Source organism: Apaloderma vittatum, unplaced genomic scaffold, assembly GCF_000703405.1.
Source record: "Apaloderma vittatum isolate BGI_N311 unplaced genomic scaffold, ASM70340v1 scaffold32655, whole genome shotgun sequence".
Lineage (NCBI taxonomy): Eukaryota > Metazoa > Chordata > Aves > Trogoniformes > Trogonidae > Apaloderma > Apaloderma vittatum.
The window spans coordinates 2079-29927 of NW_009719381.1; the positions used below are offsets into that span (position 1 = coordinate 2079).

General features: G+C 37.3%; 1 protein-coding gene across 1 annotated transcript; it reads right to left on the minus strand.

The window, feature by feature from the left end:
- Positions 1 to 27849, minus strand: LOC104269351 (serine/threonine-protein kinase Sgk3). The gene is made up of 16 exons (XM_009870613.1): positions 27642 to 27849; positions 22855 to 22938; positions 20717 to 20789; positions 17790 to 17865; positions 12520 to 12607; positions 10555 to 10604; positions 9220 to 9277; positions 8330 to 8413; positions 8105 to 8236; positions 5946 to 6058; positions 5699 to 5735; positions 5499 to 5585; positions 4090 to 4185; positions 3068 to 3223; positions 1878 to 1967; positions 1 to 697 (listed from the first exon to the last, which is right to left on the minus strand). Exons 1-16 carry the CDS (start codon positions 27717 to 27719, stop codon positions 527 to 529), a joined length of 1473 nt encoding a protein of 490 aa, XP_009868915.1. The 5' UTR covers positions 27720 to 27849; the 3' UTR covers positions 1 to 526.

Below are 27849 nucleotides of genomic sequence, written 5' to 3' on the forward strand. Positions count from 1 at the left end.
AAGAATATTGGTCTTAACTTACAGTAACCCATCATTTAAGTGCTAATAGGTAAATCAACATATATTTCCAACTGAAATAACAGGGAAAACATTTACCTTTTTTAAACCAGGATATACAAAAGACAATTTGCATAGTTACAATTCAAGCACAAAGTCACTGTAAATAGGTACAAAAGCATTTATAAATTTACTAAATTTGCTGCTGTTTGTGCCAGCCAAATCTTAAGATAGGTATGAATGTAAACTTGAAGGGACTGAGGAGAATAGTCAGTGTTTTTGCTTAAAAAATACGGAGAGAATGCTTTTACAGTTTTTAAAAAATATCTTCTGCAGCAGAAACAGTTTAAACCCTAAAGAAAGCCATCCAAAATGCCCAAATTTTTCCTATACAGCAGAGAAAGTTTGTTCATAGGTTTCAAACCTACATACAAAGTGAGGCACTAGTTACGCTATTTTGGAATGTGTCCATAACCCTAAAATTTCAGTTCACCCCAAGACTTCCAAAATGCTGTTGGCTTCTAACTTTCTAGGAAAACATATCTTCAGAAGGTGGTGCATAAGAAAATCCAACAAATGCATCATCCGCCTCTAGGACACTGGCATTAACAATGTTGTAATCAGAAGAAACGCAGACTGAGTATGGGACCATTTCTTCTGTAAACACTGCATCAAAATTCCCAATATCATCTGGTCCAACCTAGAAAACAAAGATCTATCAGTTGTAATATTAATACCATGTTTTAAATTTGTGCTTGGCCTTTACATTTCAAATTTAACTCTTGAGTTATCTGTTTAAGTACAGAAAATACAGAGAGGTACACCACAGCATCCCTGAAAACTGCTATTACAAGCCTGCTTGTTTCCTTTAGGCTGGAGTCCAGGACAAAGCCTATGCATCTTCACAATCTGATAAACAAAAGAAATATGAAGAAACATCTTTTTCTTAAATTACTGTTAGGAAGATGCAAAAACCAAGCACAACCACCCTCCTCCCTTCTAAAAGAAGGGAGGACACACAGACACACACACACACAACATCACCCTGAACAAAAAAACCAAACCAATCAACAACCGTCAGAAGAAAAACCATCAAAACAACCCTCACCCCCAAATAAATACCAAACCACACCAAATTCCTTCTCCTTTTTCTATCAATAAATTCAATTCTAGCAACAGTACTGTTGTTATGATACATCAGCTTCCCAGTAACAAGCCTAAGAACTAAAGCAGAGGAGTATTTAGTCCCAAAGAAGCAAGACAGCCAAGGCTTCCTCACCAGACAGACACAGACCCAACAAAACATGACACGCTGATGTGACTGTAGGAAGGACTTCCTCCTTGCTGTCCCCTCCCAGAGTCTTTGGACAAGAAGTCACAGGTTAACACAACTGAAACTGATGGGAGGAAACTGAGAAGCTGCAACTAGTAACTACAAAAAGCAGGAAATCAAGTCTTTTGAAAAGTCATCAAATAAAGAGGCTGGCTGTATATTCTTTGGTGGTCTTCAGAACCCACAAAACTTGACACTACTTTGACAGGAATGAGCAGAGGAAACAGTAATACGTCAAAACGAGTTTTAAGTGAAAAAAGAAAAAAAGGAAAAGGAAAGGAAAAAGAAAAAGGAGAGAGGAGAGAGAAAAAAAAGGGAAAAGAGGGGGAAAGGGGGAAAAGAAAAAAGAAAAAAGAAAAAAAGAAAAAAAGAGAAAAAAGAAAAAAAAGTAAAAAAAAAGAAAAAGACGCATCCTTGCTCAAAAGGCCAGTCGGCACTGGGGCATTCCCATTCTTCACCATTCTGAAACAAAAATCCTTTGCAAATAGATGAGTCCTCAAAAGCAGGAATTTGGCAGGTATGAATTCAAAGAGCTCCAGGTACTTACCACATTAGGATTAAATGGTGGAGGAATCTTCTTCTGAAGAAGGTCAGACCAGCTGAGAGATTCAAAGAATGGGTGCTTCTGAATTTCAAGCTGCAGTAAGGAATACAGATTTTAAGTATTTCAGGAATCCATCCCGGGCATTATAGCAAATACCACATCAGACTGCAGGCACATAAAGGAACTCAAGTCCTTCATCAGTTTTTTTATTTAGGTTTACTTTACAATAAAGGCCACAGTTGGTAAAAACAGCAATTAACATTTGTTAGCCTGGCTCTATAAACTAGTTTCCTTTTAAGATCATATTTTCCGCTTTTAACCCTAAAAACGAACCACCTTGAAGTCTACTATATAACAAGAATGGTCTCTGTTAGTATCTCTGCTCCTGCCTTCAAAGGTTTGTTAGTTTTTGTAAAGCAGATCGCTTTCTGAGAGGCAGCTGCTTCAATAACTCTGCAGTATGCTGACTAGTTATGAAGTGGCGAACACCAACGCTATCGTCCCTTTCATCTCGCTCTACCCTGTGAGAAATCATGATGCCACAGTCTAAATGCTCTGTTACAAGGTCGACAGGCTACCTAACGTTACAGCTGCAAAGGGAAGACTATGCAGATCTCACCATGAATGGATGGGAGAAGTCCTTCTAAGATGAATCCTCATCACAGAGTTCCAAAGACATCTACACTTTCTCACATCACCTTCTTGCAAAGTTTTTGTTGTTACACCAAGAAAACGTGTCATGTTTTTAGGGCTAAAAAAATCAGAGCTGCTGTTTGCACGGTACTAGTGTTCCTCTTTATTTGAAGACTGGTTTTCAGGTAGTTACTGACATTGGTTTTCAGGTAGTTACTGAGATTACCAGAAAATAACCTTTTATTTGATTATTTCCCACTTGCACTACAAACAGTGAAAGCTATCTTAGCATACCTTAGTGACTACAGGAAATGTGCTTCCTTTGTTAGCACTTACAGCAGCAACCGAGCTCAAAATATTTATATTGCACAATCATCATCTCTCTCCTATCCCCAACGGCTTTCAGGGATTGACCACAATGGCATATTTAACAAAGAAATAAAAAGGAGGAAAACAGAGATAGACATAAGAGTGCAATCTCTATCTCCAGCCTGTGCTGTGCACATAAATTTGGTGATGTCCCTTTAAATGAAGACTTGATAAACTAAGTCATTACATACAAAATCTTCCCTTGCTCCAAGTCTGCTCTGCCGATCTTTTTCCAAAAGTTCTTCCAGAATCGACCACGCTGTAAGACTGATTCCTGGGCGCAGAACTAGGGGTTTATGAAGAATATTTTCATACATCTCAGCAACATCACGGCAGTAAAAAGGAGGCTAAAAAAAAAAAGTTATGAAGTTGTATGTGAATTTGAAGCCACACGCAAGGTTATTTCATGCACACGACCAGTAAATGATTCTAAAAGAAATACAGACTGCTAGCAGTGGAGAAGAAATCTAACTCCTTTTAGGCTTTGCTAACTTCTAATTCAGTCCTCAGCACTCCCAGAACTTTACACTTGATAGCTTCACTTCCCCACCCGCCGCCTCTTCTATTAATGTGTTCTCACACTCATAAGTAGCCACAGATGTCATCCAGCTTCAAAGCTCCCATTGAACTTGCCTGAAAAGAACATGAGTGGAAAAAACAGATCTATCTCTCTGTTTAAGGTCCTATGGGAGGAGACAAAAGTCAAGAAAACTAACAGAACAGATTGTTACTGGAATAATTACGTTGAGACTAGAAGAACTATAGTAAGATTTTTTTGTTCTAATGCTGCACCGAGAAGTCCAAAAGCTAGGAGAAAACCTGAGAGACCAAAGCAATAAAAAGTCTTCTAATTTTACTTATTATGGCATTTAGCAAGAATTTATTTGTAAGTTGGTGGGTTTTTTTATTGGGTATTATCACTCCTGATTCAGTTTACTCTCATATTCCCTCAAAAGTGACGACTACTTGTTTTCAGAGTTGATGTCCAGCAGTTCACTGGAAAGCAAAATTTTAGACATAAAGAGGCAATGTGAAATCCAAAAGAGAAAAAACAGGTGCTATGCTAAGTAGAAGACAATCTGCTCATCCACTTAAGTGGAATATTTCAGTATCTTGCAAAAGTTAGCATCTTTAACAACAATTTGGTGTTACTTCACATAAAGAGGAAGAGGGGAGGAAAGCAATCCCTGCCCCGCATATATTAAGTACATACCAGTCCATAAAGCATTTCATAAAGAACTGCACCAAGGCACCACCAGTCTACTGTGTTGTCATAGGGCTGCTTTTTAATGACTTCTGGTGCAAGATACTAAAATAAAATAAAAAAAATGTGGTTTAGACATTGTGGAACATCAGGCTAGCAAGAATAAAACCTATGGTTTAGTCACATCACAGTAAACACCTTCAGAAGAAGTTATTTCACATCAATTTTAAGACAAAGTATTTATCTTGTTCTTCAACGAACCTGACCAATACTTCGTCAGCATCTGGTTATTTACCAAGTAGTACAGGTATTTTCCCGACGGAAACAGTACCTCCCCACACCCTATTGTTTCGCCACACTACCTTGCCACCTCTCCTATGAAACTTGCTTTACGCTTCAGATGGGTTGCCGCACTGTTGTAGAGGGAACATCTTTCGGTAAGCCAGCTACTAGCCATGCCTATTCTGCCTGTATGCCCCCCATCCAGTTCATATAAATGAAAACAGAAGATAATTCTGCCTCAAATGTATCATTAAGTCCAAGGTAAGTGTGAAGACTAAGCCTCTGAACATGAAAAAAAAGCCCCACATTTTCTCAAACGGATTCAGAGCCAACAGTGTTCTAGATACTGTCCTTTGAACTTCCAAAAATATTCAACAAATATTGTTTCAGCTTACATTTACCACTCAGCTTTATGGATTCCTACTCTGATCATAACTATGATAAGTTGTCACATGTTGCCACCTGCCTTTTTTTTTGTAGTTCAAATATTTCAGCTAAATGCTACTCCTCACTCATCCTTCACTGCCTTCAAAGGCCTCTTGTGTAATTTAAAAGTACGTTTATCGAATTATCAAAGCCACTAATCTTGGCATTTCAGTGAATCCCTCACTCGTGTTCAAGACTTTCAGATTTTAACATTTCCAGTGTACTTTCCTCAGTAAAAACAGAACAGAGTTCAATGAACTCATTCAGTTGGTTCAAAGTTTCATGCATATACAAAATCTGCTCAAGTCCCGATAAACTTACCATAACCTGCCACTGATTTTTAGTAAGTAGATTCATATTGGCAAATCTGTTGCAGCTGTTACACAAGCTAACTGTCCTGTGTCTAGCCAGTGGTTACGAGTCATGGGAGGAAACAATGTTTGAAACGGGTTGAAAAAAGGGAGGAAGGAAAGATGATCTATGGGGATGTGGGTAGTAAGTAGGAGACACTGTGTATTACTAAAAAGGACAAAGAATAGATCTGCAGGAAGCTTGTCTTTAGTTTTTGGTTTCATGGAAGAGCTTGCTGAAAGAATGCAAATCTCCAACAGTACAAAACTAGAATATTTTATCTTCCAGTCACACAAATATTAGTAACAGTCAGCAGTCATTAATTACTAGCCAAAAACTCACGAAAGTTGACAACATACTTCTGGTGTCCCACAAAAAGTTGCAGTGGTATCAGAACTTGCAATCCCTTCTTTACAAAGTCCGAAGTCTGTCAACACAACATGACCCTGTTTAAGAAAGGGTGGTATTTTAAAAACGGAACATGCTCAACATGAGGATATACATAACTGTCAATTTTGTGAGAGAACACATAAAACTAAGAAGAATGTTGCATACTTACTAGTGAATCTAGGAGAATGTTTTCTGGTTTTAAATCCCTATTGGAAAAAAGAAAATAATCATATTCATTCAAAACAGCACTACTTGCTTCAGAGGTAAGGACTTAACTCTTCAGTTGAAAGCTTCAAGTTTTGGTGAAGACGGTATGTTCAAGTTTCCCCATAAGATGAATTCATGTAGTGTTTTTCATTCAACAATTTGCCCTATTTTGAACTTCTGCAATACAAGGATACCTTTCAGAAACGTACCTGTACACTATATTTATGGAGTGTAAGTAGCCCAGTGCACTGGCTATTTCAGCAGCATAAAATCTGGCTCTGTGTTCAGGAAAGGAACGTTCTCTTTGTAAGTGAAAGAACAGCTGTAAATACAAAAAATAGTAAATAAGAACTTTACACAACAAAAGGTCAGGTTAGTAACATGAAATTTTAGCAATAAGAAGTAATTTTATTTAGCTGCCCACTTTTCTTAAAAAAAAGTAAAATGAAAAAAAATTGATTTTGGTACTTGACTTTGTCATTTCTTTATTCTCTCCCTTTTTTCTTTTCTGTAGCAAAGAAATGGATAACTCAAACACATACGGACACTCCCCTAAAACCAAGACTAGTCAAAAGGAACTCGAGTAAACCACTAAGATGTGACTAGAAGCTGGCAAGATTAAATCACGCAAGATAGCCTCCTAATCAGATGTAAGCTGGCATCAAATAAGTAATTTTCCATTTCTGTATATACTTGTATGCAAAGTTTTGTATCTAAGTATTTATAGAATTGTATTCTGAAATCACCTAGAGGTAGATCACTTCGGGAGATGTACCTTCCAAGCTGATTCACAAATTCTCTCGACTACAGAGAGCTGTCTGGCTTCAAATAGTTTGAGCAGATAGAGAAGTCCATCCAAAGATTAAATCTTGCAGATTAAACTGTGCTACCCATTCAACTTGCAGAGATTTTAAGGAAACAGAAATTTTCTGTTTTCCACCTCCAAAAGTTAGGGAAAAACATAAAAAGCCATTGGAGCTTTCCAAGCACTTCATTCACATTTGAAAGCTGTTTTGAACTGTATTTTCCTTCCCCTGGAAGAATGCCAAATTAAGTTGTGGCCAGGAATTCAGAGCAGAGCAAACCAGGAGTTTGCTAATACGGTCTAAATAAGATGCCAGTACGATACACAAGAGAAAGGCCCATCTTGCCCCAGCTCCTGACACTCAGAGGGGTCAGAATGCCGGCTCTAGGAGCATTATCAATACTGACAGTAGGCCACTAATGTACATCCTGGTTTATTCAGTATATTTTATACTTGTCTCTGTATATCCTGCTTGAAAAAAAAGGAGAAAAAAAAAAAAAGGAAAGCTTGAGACACATCAAAAAAAGCTATATGGATTCTAGCCCTTCTCCTGTGCTCTTTCACCGACCAGAGTTTTATCATCTCTGACAGTATTCTGTCTCATCCTCCTTTTCTGTTCTGTTTTAAGCACTTGTAAGACCTTCTGAAACATGGGCGTTTTACACCAATGAATTACCAAATTGATAATGCAGCAAGTGACAAGACATAATGCTTTCTTTAAAGCACATATGTTGGACAGGTCCAGTCATACAGTAATTTTTCACTGCACTGCTTTCTTCAATCACAACTGATTTCCTACATAGGTTCAAGTATTATTAGTCTACACGATTCTTGATCTTCCACAGAACGTTTTGAAGGAATGGAAGCAGTGTGTTATACCCTTCTCATGTGTACTGACTATTCAGCCAGTTTATTATACATGAGTTTCTTAAGCACTTCTGGAAGTGCTGGGTAATTTGAAAAGCAACAGGTCCCTACTACCTGAAGACAAACTGCTCCAGAACATCTGCTAATTAAGCAGAATTTCTCAATTTCTTTCACAAGTTCTCTCCCAAGTTACTTAACGGCTCTTCAGATTCAAAAGGATCACTTCAAGGAAAAGAATCCTGAGGATAAGGCTATTTGGCAATAACTAATTAGACCATGCAAAGCTACAGAATAACCTCAAGCTTCCAAGTAATATCAGAGTAGTAAATTCAGTTGCCAGTTTCCTTCCTTCCTTCCACTATGGAAATATCAGCATTTCAGCTAATTTAGATGCAAGAGAAAAAAAGTTTTACATAGTGAAAAATGTTAACATAAGGTTAATTTGTAGCAACGGTAAGTTTATGTAACTATAAAATAAAGAATTTGTACCTGTCAACCATGAACAAATTTGGAATTAAAGTTGTTGCTAAGAAGAAGAACAAGGTCCAAATAGCTATAGAAGTCTGTAGCAATAGCTACAGGATTTTCAAAACTGGGAGAATGCTGATCACAGCCCATTTTAAATGATCATTTCATTCCTCCCACCTAGAATTAGAGCAAAACAGAGAGACTCAAATCCAAGCAACCACCACATACCTCTCCTCCATTAACAAAATCCAGGACAAAGTAAAGCTTTTCTGTCGTTTGGAATGAGTAATGTAATCCAACCAAAAATGGATGTTTCACATTTTTCAAAAGCACATTACGTTCAGCCATAATGTGTTTTTGCTGTAAGGAAGTAAAAGATCAATAAGTAAACAGGAATGATCTTGTAACTGGGGGAAAAAAAGAAGGGAGGTGGGCGTGCAAAGAATACTTCACCTCTTTCCTATTAAGAACAATTTTTTTCTGTAGCACTTTGACAGCATAATATTTCCCATCCAGTTTTCGTTTTGCAAGAAGAACCTGTGAAATTCAAAACAAATGAAGATGATTGTTGCAATTCACATTCTGTTAGTAAAAATTTCGTAATTTCAGCATAATTGGAAAGTATTCATGCTATTTTTTCACAATACAGCTTCTTTGCCTCTAATACAGTCAACAAGCAATACAATTATCAACAGAGTGAGTTTACAGTTCAGTAAAAATCTGTCACAATAGTGATACCATGAAAGACTGAATTTTAACATTTCTTTTCCATGACCTATTGAATTTCTATGGAGATCAATTTCAGCTGGTTTTGTAAGTTTTAAAGACAATTCAGTGAAAAATAACTACTTGAAAAATAACCTGAGGGGGGGAAAAATATTTCAAGAGGGATTCTCTGTTGCACTTTTGTAGAATATCACTTTATAAGTCACATTTCAATGAGCTGTTGCTCACACCACTCCCCAGCATCAGAGGTTTGACAGCACAGTCCATGCCAACAAAGGGAAATGCACAATTCATACTCCAGCTGCTGCATAAGCACAGGGATACCTCCCTTCCTCTCGAGGGGAAACAGAGGATCCCTCTTGCTCTTAATGCGAAAGGGAAACATTCCCTTTTGCTACTCCCAACAAGTGACCAAGGCAGCCAACAACTGCCACACCAGGGAAAAAATGGCAGAACTAAGAAGCAGCAGACACAGGGATCCAATATGACAGTTTAGATGCCACCCTAGACTGACACCACTTCCAAAACCTGTGTCCAAGTTTCTAGCCAACTGTCACCCTGCATGACACACCAGCTAGCATCCTTGCATCATAAGACAGCGCAGTAAGAAACCTCACCTTGCCAAAACTGCCTTTCCCAATAACTTTCAGGAAATCGAAGTCTGTTGGTTTAGCACTGAAAGATATTTAAGGAGACATGTCATCTGGGTAGAAATCACAACCTTTCTAGCTGCTCAGCAGTAGCAGTGGAGTTGTAACGTGCAAAGAACAGTCTGTTAACATGCCGCTCTACTCTTCATTCCACCCAACATCTAGATTTACTCAGACCTTCCCTCAGAGGCAACATCTCCTTCATTTTGCAATTCCATTTTTCTCCAGGGCAAACGTTCAAGCTGCATCCTTTGAGTTTATTTTATAAGTTGAAGGTTAAGATGTAATTGAGGAGCAAGACTGTTTTTTCATTCCCCATAGCCTAGTTTCTTGTAATATTTTAAGTCTCCAATCCCCCATGACTTTTCCTGGACCTTATTTCTCACTTCCAGAGGGCCAAATGGATTCTTCAAGCTTATGAGAGGGAAGAAGGGAAGGACCACATTTGTTATCTATTCTCTCTGTGCTTATCCCCATCATTCCCTCCATCCATTCTTCTCTAATTTTAAATTGCAGCGAGAGGAAGGAGGCACAAACACTTTCCTCTCCTGTGTGTGAATTCACACTCATTTTTTCCACTTCCCACTTCACTGGTCCTTTCAGATTTTCCCAGGATTCCTTTACTTTTTCCCTAAATACAATTCATGGATATTTTTGTCAGCAAAACAATTATCCATGTTTTCAAATTCCAAAACAATAGTTACATCACCATACACCTCTCCATTTATTGCCCTTGAAGGGAAGTACTCTTAAACTTCATTTCTTAACTGCAATCTATTAGGCATTTCCTTCTGTTAGCCCAGAACAAATCTGTGAGGAAGGCAAAACCAAAATAGCAGTCATATCCTAGATGAGAAAAGAAGATTTATGCAGAAATGAGGAGCATACACCAGACAGAGAAGCAGGTTATGACTGCAGTAACTAGTTTGTAGTATCAACAAGGGAAACTGTTCCTTTGCTGTGCACTGAAACAAACTTGTTTTCAGAAATTGTTCACATTCTTAACAGTTGTGGAACCACTCCCAAGAGAGAGAGGTCATCTTTGCTATGGTATCCTTAAGTAAAAAGATAGCAGACTAACACAATCTGAATGTGAAAAAGGAAAAACTTTTAATGGTTGTTTATTTAGCACAGGATTTTTGCATTCTTGAAATGGTGCAAATAAAAAAATATAGGTGTATATTCAAAGAACTTTTCGTACTACTAACAATTATGCTTAGTCTAACTTTACAGGTTTCAAAATTAATTTTAATAAAATCTCATGAAAATTTCTTTTTTGTGTTAAATTGAATTGAAACCTACTGAGGATTTCCAGATGGTCCCAAGTTGATATTCTGTGAGGTAGAGTTTAACTGTTGGGAGAGACAAAGAGGTTTATTTTTAATACTTTTTAATCCTCTCTTACATTTCAACCAATATTAATTCCAAAATAGTCTGCTAACTTGCTCATTCCATACCTTGACACTCCTTATACCAGATTTTTAAGGAGATTTAGCATCTAAATAGGCAATTTTTTAAATTGAAATATCCACCCATCATCACCTTGTCATAAATTATTTCCACACACATCACATTCAAGGATGAAGGTAATAATACTCTCCAGACACAGATGACAAGATTAGGAATAAAAATTTAAGAGTGTTTCCAACAAACAACTTTTTCCTCATCCAGAACTTAATCCTTTTATATTTGCTCTAAGAATATATTTTCTACCTTTTATTCTAAATTTTCCAAGATGTTACCAATAAAATTATTTTAAACCCACACTGTTTATGCAAGAATAATTAACAAAAGACATGGTGTTTTTAAAAAAACAAAAGAATATTCTCCCTGCCCCACGAAAAACATTACCAACTTTTCCTATCCTGATATTAAAGGTTAACTAATTCAATTTCAGGAACGACATAAATCTTACCAGAACACACCCTGACAGAATTTGTTAGTTACAGGGAGAGGAGGAAGCCACTGTCATTTAGGTAATTTTCTCAACTTTGTTTTTGATTACAAAAAAAGCGGTATTTATACCCTCACTGTGGTTTTGAACTTCATCACAGAAGGATAAACTGCATTCAAATACAAGTTACCTGGGGCCAGGCTAGCAGGCATCACAAAACCAGTACTCCTACAGAAAAGAATGCCCTGACAGCAGTGCTGGATGCTACTATTCCCTAATAAAAGACCGAATAGCACAATGGTTCTGGGCAGTTCTAAAAAAGCTACTATATACAAGATTTTTTTTTTAAGGCTTGTTTTGGGTCCTTAGTGTTCATCACTTACCATAACTATGAGAAGGTGAACTTTTTATTGAAAAGTATGGTGCAGGCCACCATACATTACTTGTCTATTTTGGAATTTATTGAAGTGTGACACATCGTTAATTTTCCCCAGAAGGTTTAGATCATTCCACATTACTTAAAATACCTTTCAAAGGAGAAGAAACTGGTATTTTAAATTAGACAAGCACACTGAAAAAAAAAAAAAAAGAAGGCAGCAAAGACTGGCATCTTTGGAAGTGAAACTTTCAGAAAACCCTCAGTCTGCTGTGGGTCACACACAAACGAAAAGGACAACTCTTACATTTTAAACAGGGGCTGAATAAGAGGAGAAGTATTAAGATCACATCTGTATGCCAAGAAGTAAGCCACAGAGAAAACAAGTGCCATATTTAATATGGCACTTCTGCCTTCCTAGAAATACTCCCTTTTTCAAACAGCACTGTTTCTGGAAGTTGTAAACTGATTTTCAGAGAATCCATCTAGCCATGCAGTGGCTTTTGTGACAAAAGAGGCTTTAGACCTCACACAGTGTTATGTGAAATGAAATCAAATCCATCTTTGCTCCTGAGTGACTTTTAGAAAGACTGCAGTTTTCTCCCCCGAGAGAATTGTTTTTCTCCCCCTCTTTAAAAAACACACAAGCAAATAAAAAGACAATTCAACATTCAATATTCCCTTTTCCTTGCCAGATGTTCTGAGCAAGAATATTTGAACAGATTGCAAAAACTGTGACAGCTAAGTCAGGACTAAAGCTGCATTTCTTTAACCCATACAGCAAGTGGGGAAGACGCAAGACAGCTAGCAATCACTTTCACCTCTCTCTCCAGTTCATATCTAACTGAAAAACATCTTACAGCCCACAATGGAACAGATTTGTTTAAAATAGCATGGAGGTAATTTATTGTGAAACGAAGCAGTAATTTTCACTAAATAATATACCTAAGATTGCCCTCAAGTAGCTAAAATATAGAAGACTGTTCTGATTTATTACCTTCCGACTGCTCCTTTCATCTTCATCTTCAGATGGATCTGACTGGTGTTTTGGGTTATCCATCTGAAGAAATGCTCTGACATCTGGGCTAGAAACACAGGTAAAACTTCATTAGCACACTGACAGTCTGCACGATTTTCAGCCATAACCACAGGAAGCGCAGGACTAAATGGCGGCATACAGATGAGTTCTTTATCACAAAGTTTTATACTTAAAGCTCTCTCAGTTAAGGACCACACACAAGAAATGCTTTTACAGCAACATAATTCAACATCTGAATGTGTTGCATACGGTACACAAAATTTTCCACCTGCAAAAAGCTGACATGTTAAGGCATATGTATGTGAAGACTCATAAGGAAATGCTCTGCAGAACTGCATTAAAAGCTAACTAGAAGAAAGCCTGAGTTCCAACTCGTTAGCAACCACCAGGAAATCAACTTACTTGCAAAGAAATTAAGAGTTTAAAACCACTTTCAGTTTTCCCAAAAGAATGAAATAGTCCAGCACAACACAGACTGAAATACATAGTTTTTATCCCAAAGAGATACAAGTCCAAGAGAAACATGGGAGTAACATTCCTGTCCGCATTCACTTTAAAGTTAATGTTAAGAGATTCTTCCAGTCAGCTACAGGACACAAATGCTGTCCTGCAGGAACAGGCAAGAGACTACAGGCTTCCCACAGTGCCCAAGGAAAAGCGTTTTATCTTCAGTACTGGATTCTAGCTTCTGTCTTGGCAGGGGCTGGAGGAGGAGGACTGTGAGAAAGGAGGGTAAGTAACAGTAACAGAGTTCCAAGAAGCCACTCAGGGATGCAAGGCTTACTCAAGAGTAAATTGAAAACAATGTAACGTCTTTATCACAGCACAGTGAGCGAGTAACAATGTAATAAAACCAAGACAAAATTTATTTCTAAACAAATGGGTATCACATATAGTCTATATACCACTTGAAGAGGTGACTTGAATTTTTCAAGTTCTTTCATTTCACTCAAAGGCAGCTTGCTTATCAGGGAAGAAGTCTTACCTAAATCTCAAAGATAAAGTTCTCTAAGAAAGGCAGCCACCGATAGGAGACCCTGCATGAGTTGCTCAGTACAAGAAAAGCATTTACTATGGAGCTGCTCTTTTCTCTTGCCCCTAGGGGGCAAGTTTTATACAAGAACATATACTTGCTTTGCTGTTTTCATTCCATTTCACCCTCAACACCTCTGTGAGGATCAGATATGAATGCCTGTATTTCATATTAGCATTACTGAACGTAACTCCTGTCCTACTTAAAATCTGTTACTTCAGCCTTTCAGGCTTAAAGTACAGCAACAAGGCTGCTCAAACAATTTTCCACCGTAATTTCAGTTTAATTCTTCCCATCTTCAAAAAGTTCAACAACACTGGGTTTGAATATTATAATAACATGGGCTCATGATACAACAATTTAAGTTTCAGAATCTTTTGGATATCATAAAATCAAGAATAAAAAGTTATGGTTAATGCTCTTCAATACAGAACAACAAAATCAGACCTTAATTACCTTTCAGCATTAATTATTCTAGACAACTGGCTGATTAAATAGAGTATGTTGTAATATACCTCAAATAGTTACTATAGTAACTTTGTCCATGATTGAATTCACAGCAGCGGAAAAAAAATAAAATCAAACCCATTCACAGTGAAAGGCTGCTGCACAGTTGCAGGGTGTTCACGATAAAAGGTGTAACTGATCAACGTTACAGTATTCACATTTTTTAATTTTAAAAGCCCTGCAAAGAAGTAGTGATTAAAAATAAAAAGCTTAACGCACCAATTTCTTAGCCATTTCTGAAGCATATTATGCAAAACGCTATACAGTTCAGTAGGACATGTATTAACTTGAGGTATTTTAAAATACACTGAAACTACGCTGAGTAATCTCACGTACAAAATTACAAGGATCAAGAAAACAGTCTAAAAAAAGGGATGCTCAATATACGTTGTAGATCTACTACAAGCAAATGTTGGTTTTCTCTCCATTTTTATGGTTGACTGGATAAATTTAGTTTATGGATTATCTCTGAAATCCATGAAGGGGTGTCAAGCTCCTCTAAATACGGTTTCTTCCATGATATTTGTTCTGCATTAGCCTTCCTGCAGAAACATATGAAGCCATACAAAACCTTTGGACACATGCAGGAATATGAACAAACCTAAAACGTCACACAAATTTTGAAGTAAAATGGTAAAATCAATTGCCAGTGACAGAACCTTAATACATAACGCACGCTTCATTTAAATAATGGTGCCCAGCTCCTCCTGCTTTTCCACAAACCTTTCTTTCTTTAAAAAAATGTAAACCACTGTTATCTTTCTTTCAAAAAACAAAGGCTCAGAAAGCCATAATGTACAGTAACATTTTAAAAGAGCACAACTAATGTAATACAAGGTTTGCTTTCTCCAACATGGACTGCAAGATCTTAATATCCAGAGGTTTCACATTAATTTTTACATTTTCCAGATTTTGAAACCAGAAAAGCCTAGTCACTGATTTTCTTCTAGGAAAGAAGTGCATACTCCCGCTTCTCACTTAAAGCACTGATAATTCGTTTTCCCACAGAGGCTGCAGGGTATTGTCATCCCTGAGTTCTCCAAATTCTATGCAAATGTTCTCATTTTCATTAAGGACCTACTTTGGAATATTTAAAAATAACTACATTACATCTTTAATGCATCCTCTATCACACATTTAGATTCAAATAGATTTTCTTTGGACATATTCTGACAGACAATTAAATGTATTAATTTTTCTGTAAAGACCTACATTTGAGGGAGTGAGCAGCCTCAATTGCTCAATGGTTTAGGGGGCCTCACAGCACTCACAAGTAATTAAGTCCCACCTCCTATTCAAGACAGCAGTCAGCAAGGAGGATGCAGCATTAGATCTCATCCCTTCTGACATTTTTTGCAACACCTGCTTCTATTCTGGAGAGCAAGCTCTCTATCAAATACAGTTAGCTGAGTAAAAGCAGCTTGAAGCTAGTCCACTTAATTCCCAATTCGGTCTAAGCCAATGATCCATCTCGCCCTGTATTCCACCTGACAGGGATTACAGAAAAATCCTTATCAACCATTACAGGGTCTCTCTAATCACTCTAATACACTTTAGGTTTTGGTTGGGTTTATTACTGAGCAGAAAGGTTTGGCTCTGATACAATATTCAACAAACATGTCAAACCCCAGAACAAAGTCCACTGAAGGAGAAGGAAAAAAGAAAAAAACATTACCATCCTGGACACACTGAATCTGACATTTGTGCTTTTCAGTTCAGATGTTCAGGTGCCTTCCCATCCAGAAATGAGGACATAATCATGAACTGTCCTTAAGCTTTTAATGAAAAAGTTTTCCTAGGTAGGGTTGAAAAATATGACATCTTGATACTGGTTTTAATGCTTAAAAGATGTAGTAAAAGGTGGATTTCCTTAAAGTTCTGAGAGAACGCATACCCTCGCTAGCCTTCCTCGTACATTACCTTGTACTACTTTATTAAAGTTATTTTACCTAATACCAAATTTAATTAGCATATTAAAGCAAAACAGTCTATGAAAGCAAGGATGTGGACTATCTGTGAAGATGCAGTCACCACAGATTCCTTGAGTAGTTTCTAACAGGTTTTACAAAAAAAACCCCTCCAACAACCAAGGTCATAAAAGTTCTGGTATTTCTTCACTAATAACATTGATCAGCACATAGCAAAGGTGACAGGTTATGTAATTACTAATTTATTGCAATGGAGCACTGCAAAAAGTAGGAATTCATTCTAGAAAAACAAAGTACCTGGTAGTTATTAAAATAACATAGAAATTACTATAAAATTAAATGCTTTTGAACTGAACTGTGCATTAAAGTCTTGCTTTTTCTCCCGCACATATCACTATTACTTTAAGGGTGGAAGGAGCACACAAGAAACTTCAGTCTCTATTTTGTTTTCATTGTGGAATGTCTAATAAGCTTTTTACTTAGCACACTTTCAACAGCACCAAAACACCTGATTTTAGTTAGTTTTAATGTATCAGATGGGAAAAGTACCATGTTGAAGAAATAGATTCAGCTACAGATGCATTTGAGTGTAAAATAATTTTAAAAGCTCACAAAAATGTGAGAAGGCAAGTGGATTTGAGATTTGGCTTCCCTCCCCCAGAGAAGAACACCACTATGACCACAAACCTCACAGTATTTTTTCTACTGGAAAACTATTCCACCATAAAGACTCTGCTTTGATTTTTTTTTTCCACTTACCACAAGCAAGTATATGTAAAATGCTCCTTTTTTAAAAAAAAAAACAAAAAAAAAAAGGAAGCACATATTTCAGGTTAACAGGATATTAAATAGTACATTTGTTGAAGAAAAAAAAAAATCTGACTGCACACTGTGAACTGCAACAATATTCTGTTTGGTTTCTTTCCTGTGGGAAACAAGCAGTTTCACAGGTTGTACAGATAGGCTAATTAAACAAAGCGTATGTTTTAAAGACATTTACTCAACGCTAAGGTCAAACATAGAGTTTGACCTTTTTACTAGTTCAAGCAACATAGGAAGCTGCACGGATTTCGTTCAAACCAATTAGTTATAGATTTAAAATCAAAGAAAAATGCAGTTCACCCCTCAAATCAGTTCATGCATGGAAGTACTATCCTCCAGATTTCACTGGAGCTGATTCTCTTCACTGTCCTGCTGATGGAGGTTAACACGCCTGTAGTTCCTCTGACCAAAGAGTTTATGCACAAGCTGACTCATTTGTTTCAGACAGATCAGCTTGGTTATCCCAAACCACCTAAGTAAGCTCATTAAGCTACCTGGTTAACACGCTGAAAACACACATGAAACACATGTGTGTTCTGAAACACACACATGAATCGCTCTAACAAAGAGATGCAGGCAGCGACTTACTCCCAGCAACGTAGTAGGGGTGACAGCGGAGTTCTCAAACAGCACATACAGCTATCGGCAAAACAAAAACCTGCTCTGCAGCAACAGTTTACACTTAAGATCAGTTCATTGTCTGCAAGTTTACTTGTGGATCAATTTTCAAAAATCAAAACCATTTTTACACTGTTCTTCAGTCTATAGGTTTTTCCTGAAGGAATGAATAGCTGTATTAAAGTTTATTTATTGTACTTAAAAGCACAGAACAGGTAAAAATACATCTTCTGTAGTTAAAAGTACTTAATTTGCAATTCTGTATTTGACATTTCACGTTTTTTAAATAGTCCTTATAAAACAGAAATTCAGCTACTTACTGGTTGCATAGTTCTGGCTGTCTAACTAAATTCTGAATGAATTCATTCAATCCTGCTCTTCGCTGTTTAATAAAATCTGGTGAGAAAAAGAAAAAAGATAGATTTATTAGAATGATCAGTGAGCTTCTAAAAAGGACTTATTTGCAAATTTAGGTGTTCTTAGGACTTGAACAGCAGATAAAGAGAGATTGGTTCACAGCTGGTTCAGAACAGGGCTGCCTCCATATATGAAAATCACAAGCTTAAAATAGTCAAGTGTGGCGATCGAACAAATTTCAGTTTCTCTGCAACTCTACTTGTAAATGCAGAAATCCATGTGGATTAGAAGTGGACTGAAGTGTCTCAAGAACAATACGTAACCACAGTCGGCTAACCTATACTGGCTTCATCGCATGCACAAGCCCTTCCCAATTCCATTCAAAAAACAAAAACCCCACAGCCAAAACTTGATATGAGTTGCACAAGCCAAGTTTTTACACAGTCCCATCAAGCAGTATATTTCCATAATATATGTACTGCAGTGGGAAAGTTGCACAATTCATTCCACCAGCAGGAACTTAGATGTAACCATTACAGATAACTAAATAAAATGCTTTTCTTTCCATTATGGACATCTCTAATGCAAAAAAAACAACCCAACTCAACCCAAAACAACCTCACAATCTGCACCCTCATACAAAGTTTAGACACATAACTTCTATTTTTCCATACTGCTAAAAATACACAAGGGATTTCAAATAGAAAGAGAGCTTTAACATGAAATAAGTATAAAAGAGAATAATCTTGTCTTTTATTACTCATATCAGCAATAATTTGTATGGAAGAAGAATATTTGTGTATTAACTTTTCAGGTATTCCAATGACTCTGTTCACATGTAGAGTGCTGACAACTATTAACATTTTAAATTAAAATGAAATTTCAATTAAAGCTGTATTTCAAATATTAAGAAAAAAATGTTCATGTTATGAATATAAACCCTAAACCTTTGTTAGGGCATTTAATAGTCCCAAATTACTGGCATCGATCAGGAAGGTACATTTGCATACAGACATTACAGGCAGCACTTTCAGTACAGCAGATGTACAAAATGCCATCAGCTACTCTAAGCCTACAGAGCTATCCATGCTGTTGAAGATAAAACACCTGCACCATGTCAACTCAAATGTATTCTGTAATTTTCTAGTTCTGTATTCTGACTTGTTTCTACAATTTTCCTCTTCCTTATTTTTTGAATTTAAAACAAGATTAGTTTTGAAATAACATAAGTGACAATTAAAATGGAGCATTAAATGATGATGTATGTTATGGTATTACTTTTGGTACATTTTGGAAAAAGGGATACTTAAGTTTCACTCTACCGCACTCTAGTGCTATAGTACAATCCTGCACACCCAAGCTTGGACTGACAGAAGTAAAATACTTTTTCAACATTTGTAAAATATGTGGCTTATTTCAGAAGTCAGAAGAAACATTACAAGAAACATTACATCAAAGCTTCAATAAATCAGTGTTAAGAATTATTTAAATGAGCATCATGGCTTCACTTCCACCCTGCCCCCTAGCAAGAAACATCTTGAGAACTATTCAGTTTCTCATGCTTCAAGGATTTCAGCGTAGTTCACAGAAATCTAAAACACGTCTGAGGCCTTTGTTTTACATATACGGTTTTAATAAAGTTTTAGGGTGGTTTTTTCCCTCCATTTAAACTCCAGTTTTGTATATTTGACTCCAAGAAATTCACCTGTACATTTGGCAGGCCAGACTGCATGACATAACTAGGTCTTCAGCCAGCTATGAAAATCTCCAAGGTCAGAGAAAAGGAAAAAAACAAAACAAAACAAGAAGTGCCTGTAGACACAATACATGTAGAACTTTTGGCAATCATTTATGTCTTTATTGGAAGAGGACATCAGAGCTTGGATATTTGCATTTGATTATTTTCATTAAAAATAAAAGGGCATTTCACATCAGGATCCAGATGATTAACTGTAACTGCCAAGAATTAATTTGTTTGAAAGAACTCTAAAAAAAACCCCAAACCAAGACAACATATCCTGAGAGTTCAGTATCTTTGGATCCATTTGTTCTTCAGCAAAGGTAAAATATGAAATGCTTGAAACAGATGCAGGAAGAAGTGAAACTCCAAACACAGTATGATCACATAAGCAAGCCAGGGAAGATTTCCAATGACCATCAAAAAAAACATTAAACAAAAAAGGGCCTGAAAGAAGGGTATGAACACACCAAGCAAAGGCTTGCCCTTCCTATTTGTTTTTTATTTATCCAACGGTGGTGCCACCCCAGCTAATTCCATGCACTTTACAAGTGATTTTTCACTAGCATTTTGATGTGAACAGAGTAAACTTAATTGTGATGTATCACTGCTAACAGGATCACACCACGTTCACACCAGACAGGCTTCTTTTGTAAGTGGAAGAACACCAGGAAGAGGTTCATTTTCATATAAACTGTACAAGGAAGTACATTTAGATTCAAAAGCCTTCAAAAATAAAAGTATTTAGTTATTTCATTTGTCAGATAGGGGAAAAAAATGGTCAAAGGAAATTTAGAATTTGCTAGGCATTATGTTTAGAAGAGTCTGGGTTTTGGTTTTTGTTTTTATAGAAGAGAGATGACACCTGACAGTTCAGAATCTCTCACAATCCTGAATATGGAGGGCTGTGAGGAGCTACAACCTTAGCGCAAGACAGGTACCAGGCCACTAAGCAATACTTTGTTCACAATCACAAGGTAGAATACCTACCTACGCTAGTTCCTGCTCTTGACTGAAGCATGACTAAACTTTGGTTTAGTCACTGTTTTGAGGACTACTGTAAAACTCATCTAAGATAGATTCTTGTAGGCTGGAATAGATCAATTTTCATATAAAGAAACTGACAAAATGAGTAACAAGATGATAACTTACCAGGATCAAAATTATCTCCAAATATTCTTTTAGCTGGAATCTTCAGGTTCATGGTGGGAAATTGTTTCTTTAGCTGAAAACAAAACACATACAGCTGGGTTGTACTTAGACACCAAATTACCTAGAAATAATTGCAATTTGCTTGTTTCCTGAACAACACTTTGAACATCTGATTATTAGTAATTCTGTTCCTCTCTGCCATCTTCTCTACTCATATACTCAGAGAAAAGAAAACAAACCCAAAACAATCTGTACCCAGCTTGTTCGCACCAGTCATACCCTTTTAAATTCAAAGGCAATTTCACTTTAGAAAGCTATGGACTCCTGCAGCTATCTTCTGCAGTATTGCCACATTATTTTCCACTTGCCACAGACCAAAAAGATGTACGCGAGAATTTAAATGTTGGTTTTATTCTCTTCTTTACTTCCTTCCTCCACCAATTCTCTCCCTCTCAGATTTGTTTTTGTCTTGCTTGGGGTGCATGCACGAGGTTTAAGACAGGCTGCAGATACAGGTCCTCTGCATTTTTCCAAACGACATTCTTCAAGCTTTAGAAACCACAGGTGGTTTATCCCCAAGTCAAAATTGTAAATAGATCAACAGCCTGTTCTACAATGCTGCATTTGAAACTTGATTATATTCTACAGTTAATAAACTGACCAGAATATTATATAAAACAGCACTGAATTTATTAAAAAAAACCCTGACATGAGCTAAGCCTTGATTACATTTGGTTCATCTTCAAGTGCTCCAGAAAAACAATCTTACTCTCATGTTCTTAAAGAGAGTCATTTTCTAATACAGTTTCTCTTCCAGTTAGCAGTGCAAGTTCTTTTTGGTGTATTATACTACATGAATTACACTGAACTGAAACCAGACTAAATGTCCTTGTGGTTATACTTCCCCAGGACTTCCACTTCTATAGGCATCAGAAAAACCGATGCTGAACAAACTTGAGCAGAGCAATGCTAAACTGAACATTAAGAGAACGTGTTAAAGGGAACAGGGTCACCAACATTTGCTCTGCAGATACTGAAACGGGGATACTTTGTTTTCACATCACCTAAAAGATGCAGGCAAAGCACGGCATGGGATATCCAAGCTGTCTTCAGCTCACACTTTCTAAGACAGCTCCGAGCTTGCTGCCTGCATTTCTATATGGCTACCACATATCATATAAACACACGTACAGCCAGGCAGAAAGAAGAGCCTATTTCCCATAAGGCCAACAGAAGACAAATGCAGGCACAGATAAGCAGCTGGTAATCTTTCCTTATGGTGATCACAGAGGAATTTCTTCTTTTGTTGAAGAAAAAAACTGTGAGCTCTAAACATGATGAGCTGCAGAAAAGCATGGACATAGGACAGAAAACAGACTGCACATCTGAGCAAGTATTTGCACCACTTGCCCACTACGTAAGAGGGACAAAATACTATTTGGAAACTAAGTATAGATTCCTTGGATTTGCTGCTAGAAGAGTCCAGTTGTATTTGGACCACTGCTACAAAATTTGACTATGAAACTGCAGGTAGGAATTGCCATGACTGACTCATCAGAAAGTTTATATTAAGAAACATGGATCTGTTCACTGCTTTCAGTACTTCAAAGTAAAACACTTATTTTAAATCGTAGAATCACAGAATGGCCTAAGCTGGAAGGGACCTTAGAGATCATTTTAATCCAGCCTCCCTGTTGCCAGGGACGCCACCTCTCGACTAGATCAGGCAACACATGGGGACCGAACGGGAATCAAACCCGCGTCCTTGGCACTGTTAGCGCCACGCTCAACTGACTGAGCTAACCGGCCCCCTAGATGTTCTAAGTCTGGCAGTGATTTTTACTACACGAACAAATGCACGTTTCAGATATTGTGACAACCAGGAAATTGGAAGTTTCTCTTGTTACACTGTGATCCCAAGCAACAATAAAAAGTGACAAATAAGTGGATTTTGAGTTTGAAATTCAAAAAAAGCGAAGTTTAAAAACCTCACCCTTTCATTTTCTTTAAACAGGCTCCTATGGTTATTGAAAGTCGACTCAAACTCCTCAAGAGGGAATTAACACAAATGGTAACACTGTAAACAACTGTTACTCTGTGCTATCCTGGCACGGTTTCATAGCTTGCCTTTTGCTTACCGTATTGTAGAGTTTATCAAACTCTGCATACCGTCTGAAGACAAACCACTCATTTCTGCCAACCGAGACCAACACTTTGTAAACCTGTAGTAATAAAGATCAAGTTATTGCCAACAGTATAGTTTAAGAAAACTTCCCCAGTTTAATCCTGTGGTGGAAATAAGAGCAGGTTCTTAAGTGTACTGTGCAAACATACTTGTGGAGCTATATATTTCTTACAGCTAAGTCACACAGACATCAACACAAATGATTAAAAGAACAATTAAAAGATTCTCATGTTTTATGGATTATTTTCAGACATCAGGTAAACAAAAGTAACACCAAAGCTGATTTAACAGAGTTCTATAAATTCATATCCAGCAAGAATACCTGGCCATCACATAGTTTATAAAAATCTGCTATGAAATTTGTTAACTTGATAATTCTTAACGAGACTAATATTAAGGAAGTAAAGCATTTAACACTGAGATTCCCTTCAACAACGCCTTAAGAGAAAGCACATACGGAAGTCAGTTATAAAAGACAACCGTTCCTTGCAATATCTTGAATACATAACTATAGTCAGTGTTCTGGCAGATGACACAATTCTATATGGGGGGAAAAAAACCACTGCTGTATCCAAAATACATGACAGGTGACATAATATGCAGCATCAGGATCAAGAGAGGTGTAGTTGGAACCTTCTGCACAGTTCTGGCCATTCAAGTCCCACGGCAGCCGAGGACTCCAGTAACTAAATAGACTGTCAGTCCCTTGCTTCATAAATCCTATTGACAGGTGAGCGTCCAGCAGGCTTCTCCTGCCTCTTACACAACTAGTTGACCTCCCTTTTCCACCTTCTTCCAGAAGGAGTCTGGCTATTCCTTCAGTGAAGAGGATGGGCACAGTAAGGAAATGAGTGCAGAGGCTGCTAATTGCTGATGAAGAAAACTGGACCAATGCCCCAGTCTCCCTTCTGTCCTGCAACAGCAGCTTACCTCTCTCTTTAATTCCCTCAGTGGAAATGACAGTCACCATCACCAGCTCCTTAGCCTGCGATTTGCACTCATGCTATGTTAACTGCTTAAGTAAGGTGCTCTCAAGTCTTCCTTGAGGAACACTGAAGGATGCAAATAGGCATCCAGTAGGATGCTGATGAGAAGACTCTTTGAAAACTAGCTTTTCCCTTACATCGCTTAACCAGCATTATCATAAAACCTAGCTACACATCTTCTAGAGCCTCCTGAGGCTGTAATAGCAAAAGCTTTGGCTGTAGAGACTCTAAGTACTGTCTTCCTGAACTAGGTGCCTTATACAGCATGTTCAAACACACAACGTCTTCACTGCTCATGGCAGATCAATGCCAAGAAGCTTAAGAAGTAGGCCATGGACAACTTCTTAGATTAGCAGGGCAAAATGCACAGGCTGCAAAAGCGGACAGGCAAGCTTAACTTGGGATACAAGAGGATATTCACCTCCTTGGTAACCTCAAAATTAAACCAGTTTTGTTCCTGGAGTAGTCAGCTTTCGAACAACGATGCATTCAACATTTTTTACGTGAGAGAACATAAAAAGCCATACAAGGTCATCCAGTTCACACCATCACTGAAGCTCCTGAATATCCAACAAAGGAGAAATTGCAAGTTCAACAGTTAAGTAAGCACTGAATGGTAAGAACACATAGGATATCTATGAAAAAATCGGTAAAGCACAAAAATATAACACATCTTTGGGCTGTATTACTAGTCCTAGCTACACCTATTTAATGATTTGCAATGTTCAATTGCAAACATGCAAGGCTTGTTTCTAGAAAGGCAGAGGGAAAGAATCTAGCCCTGCTTAGATAATAAACTTTTCAAATCCAATTATTCCTAAACCAAAACTAATCTTGGAAACCTCCTAAAACATAGATGAGATACATCCACACTCTGTAATAACCTTGGATAAGTAACACAAAGCTTTAAGAAAGGAAAAAAAAAAAAAAAGAAGAAACAGAATTCCTAAAAACATCACCATCACAATCATCACCATAAACTACCTTCCCAGATACAGAGAGGATAGAATCCAGCTGTTTCTGGAAGTGATCGATTTCTTCACAAAAAGAAGTCACTGAAATTAAAAGGCTTCAACTCTGTTTTGGTGGGTAATGCTACCAGATTAAATATTCAAGATGTATTAAACAAAGATAAGTAAAAAAGTACACTGTTTTTCAATTTCAAGAGAGCAAGCACTGAAAAAGGAAACTATTTATTAAGTGTCAACAAAATAAAAAAAAAAACCTCCCTAATTTCCACAGGCCTGGAGATGAGTATTATACATTGCAGGCGTGAGACAAAGTTTCCAGATTTAATCAGACAAACAGCACCCTTGAAAGAGAATTCTTAATAAGCCTGTATATGATGGGGGTGTAAAGGGAGATGAGAAGAGGTCAGAACTGAAAATTAAGCCTCAAACATCAAACAGCATAGGGATAAAAGCGAGAAATCCAAAACAAAGCTATTTGTTAAAAGACACAAACGAATGGCCCACTACGCAACAAGGACAGAACAACAATTAATATAGCCTAGATATGGTCCAATCAAGTAGGTATTCTGCTCTTTTTTATGAAGTGAATGCTGAATCTTCAGAAAAAGGCAGGACAGTAAACTAGAACGGATAGAAGTGGAATTAAGCAGAAACAAGAAAGCTTCCCTGCCAGAATGCTCGAAAAATGTAAACATTAAACTATTTGTCAATAAGAAAAAAAAGGTAGTAAATATATCAAATATATGGAGTATTTAACAAAACCAAATCAAATATTCAAAAGGATATGAAAACACTCAGGAGGAGTGAAGAGTTAATTTCCAAAGACAAATCTGAAGAGCTTGACTTATTTTTCAGAATGAAGATTGCACAGACACATGATTGCTTTTAAAAATGCTTCGTCAGGACAAGCGTGACGTGGGGAAAAAGAAGCCAAGTTGCACATACTCCTCTTGTTTCCATGCCAGCATGAAATGAGGTTTGAGCTGGAATTCATAGCTTCTATTCAGACCAGTAAGATTCTCAGAAGCAGTACTGATATATACTGTAAGTGACAGCAAGGTGAAGATCTATGTAAGTCACCTGAAGTCTTTCCTAGCCTTTATCATTTTAACCGTTCCTTTCACTCTCAGGTTTTTAATGCTTTTTATGCAAATGGCACTAACATTGCAATCAGAAATAAACAGCTATACCTACCACATATTTTTTAAGAACTGTTTCCTCCTGCACCCTGCTCTCACTCCACAACAAAACCAGTACTGATGGGCTCCCATCATTACAACAGAGAGACAAAAAGAGAAGACACAGTAAAACCACTGACAGGCACATGCTGGAATTAACAGTTCCTACCATGAAGTTTAGTAGGACCCTCACTTCTGCTGTCAAATCCTAAAATAAATGTGGCAATACTCAAAAGCTTGGCTGTGAAAAGAAGTTCTTGTCAAACTGCTAATTATTCCCTGTTGCAGAAAGCAGAAGCCACCAAGACAAAGTGTACCTCCACAGAGTGCAAGCTGGGTTGGACTTCTTTTCCTCCCTCTCAAACCCAAATTTCTGAAGTCTCCTACTCTTCCTTCTACAGCTTTCTAAGGGGCATGCACAAAGAAAGTGTCTTTGAGTTGCTAAGGTTGTCACACAGATCCTTAGGTAAAATGACCTGGAAATCACAACACTAGTATGTACCACACTCACACATTTTAACAGGAGAACTACCAGCACTGAGGCAATAAAACAAACCTGTTTTGGTCAAGTCTAGACTTTAACGAAGTTCTTTCCAATCATTTGAGTTTCACATGCATGCAGCAGCTTGAAGTATTAGTAAAGTTCTCTTTTGCTTGCTCCCTTTACCAGCACTCTCCTTCCCCAAATTACATCTTGACACACTTGTAGAAGCAAACAGTGTTATTCTTCTCCAGGGAAAGCAGGTGAAGAAGAAAGGCAGATGTATTTTACTCAAAGTATATCTTTGTGTTGTTGTGTTCTTCAAACAGTAAGTGTGTTTGCATTCCACATCTGAAGAGTGACTAATTCGCTCAAAAAAATAAAAAAGCTTAGAGGAAGTTGCACAAGAGCAATGAAGTAGCTGGAGCTTTTTTAGAGGAAGTATTAAGATACTGTCTTTTAATCCTAGCACACATCTAAAGCAAAACAAGTAAAACAAGAATCTATGCCACACTATTTTTCAGTATGCAACGCAAAGTTTCTCCACAGAATAGGTACTTGCAGAAAGCAAGTCAAATTGGCAGGCTGAAAAAGGAAGAGGGAGGGGAATGACAAGGAGTGGAAATGGAACAGGACACAAAAAACCTCACAGGCATTAGAACCAGAAAACAGGAAGGATGATAGAAGAAAGGTCTTTCAAAAAGCTGATCTTTTGCACAGAAGAACCCCAACCAAAACCAAAGCCACACTTCAGTCCTTTACAAAATAAGTACTTTAGTGAAAAATCACGTAGGACACCAAATCTTAATCTGATCTGGTACCAAAATGTTATACCTGCATTTGGACAGTTATGTATTTAAATAAGAAAATGCTGTTATTTGGGAGTACAAATACCAGAAATTGGTAAAGTCAAATTCTTTTTGGGAAAAGCACCACAGTTAAATACTGTAAAACATTCACAACTTCTCACACTGGACTATGGTCAGTACTCAAAAAGAGCAAGTGAAAAGATTTCCATAAACCTGTTGAAAACAACACCAAGCTTACTAGTAAAAAGAAGTAGCATTTCTAGGCACTAACTGCCTATGCATTTGCCTACAGTGCTTACACTCTTACATACTTACAGTAAATCTTTTTTTCTTCTCTCTGTGTTCATCAGAGCTGGGAATGCTAACACTTGGGCAGCTTTCTTTGAGATCCATCGTATGTATTCTTTTGATAAACTTGTTACAGGACCCTGCTTCACGTGTTGCAATTTGAAGATATCTTCAATGGTATTGATCCTTGATACGCAGCTTTTCTTGAGAAAATGTGAATTCCATCATGTAATCT

What these genes read in the sequence shown, in the direction of transcription:
- LOC104269351 (XM_009870613.1), bottom strand. Translation starts at nt 27,719, where the DNA reads ATGGATCTCAAAGAAAGCTGCCCAAGTGTTAGCATTCCCAGCTCTGAT. An exon ending in TGGAGATAATTTTGATCCTG is followed by an intron (nt 17,866 to 20,716) that starts GTAAGTTATCAT and finishes TTTTCTCACCAG; the next exon opens with ATTTTATTAAACAGCGAAGA. An exon ending in TTGGAGCAAGGGAAGATTTT is followed by an intron (nt 1,968 to 3,067) that starts GTATGTAATGAC and finishes TCCTTACTGCAG; the next exon opens with CTTGAAATTCAGAAGCACCC.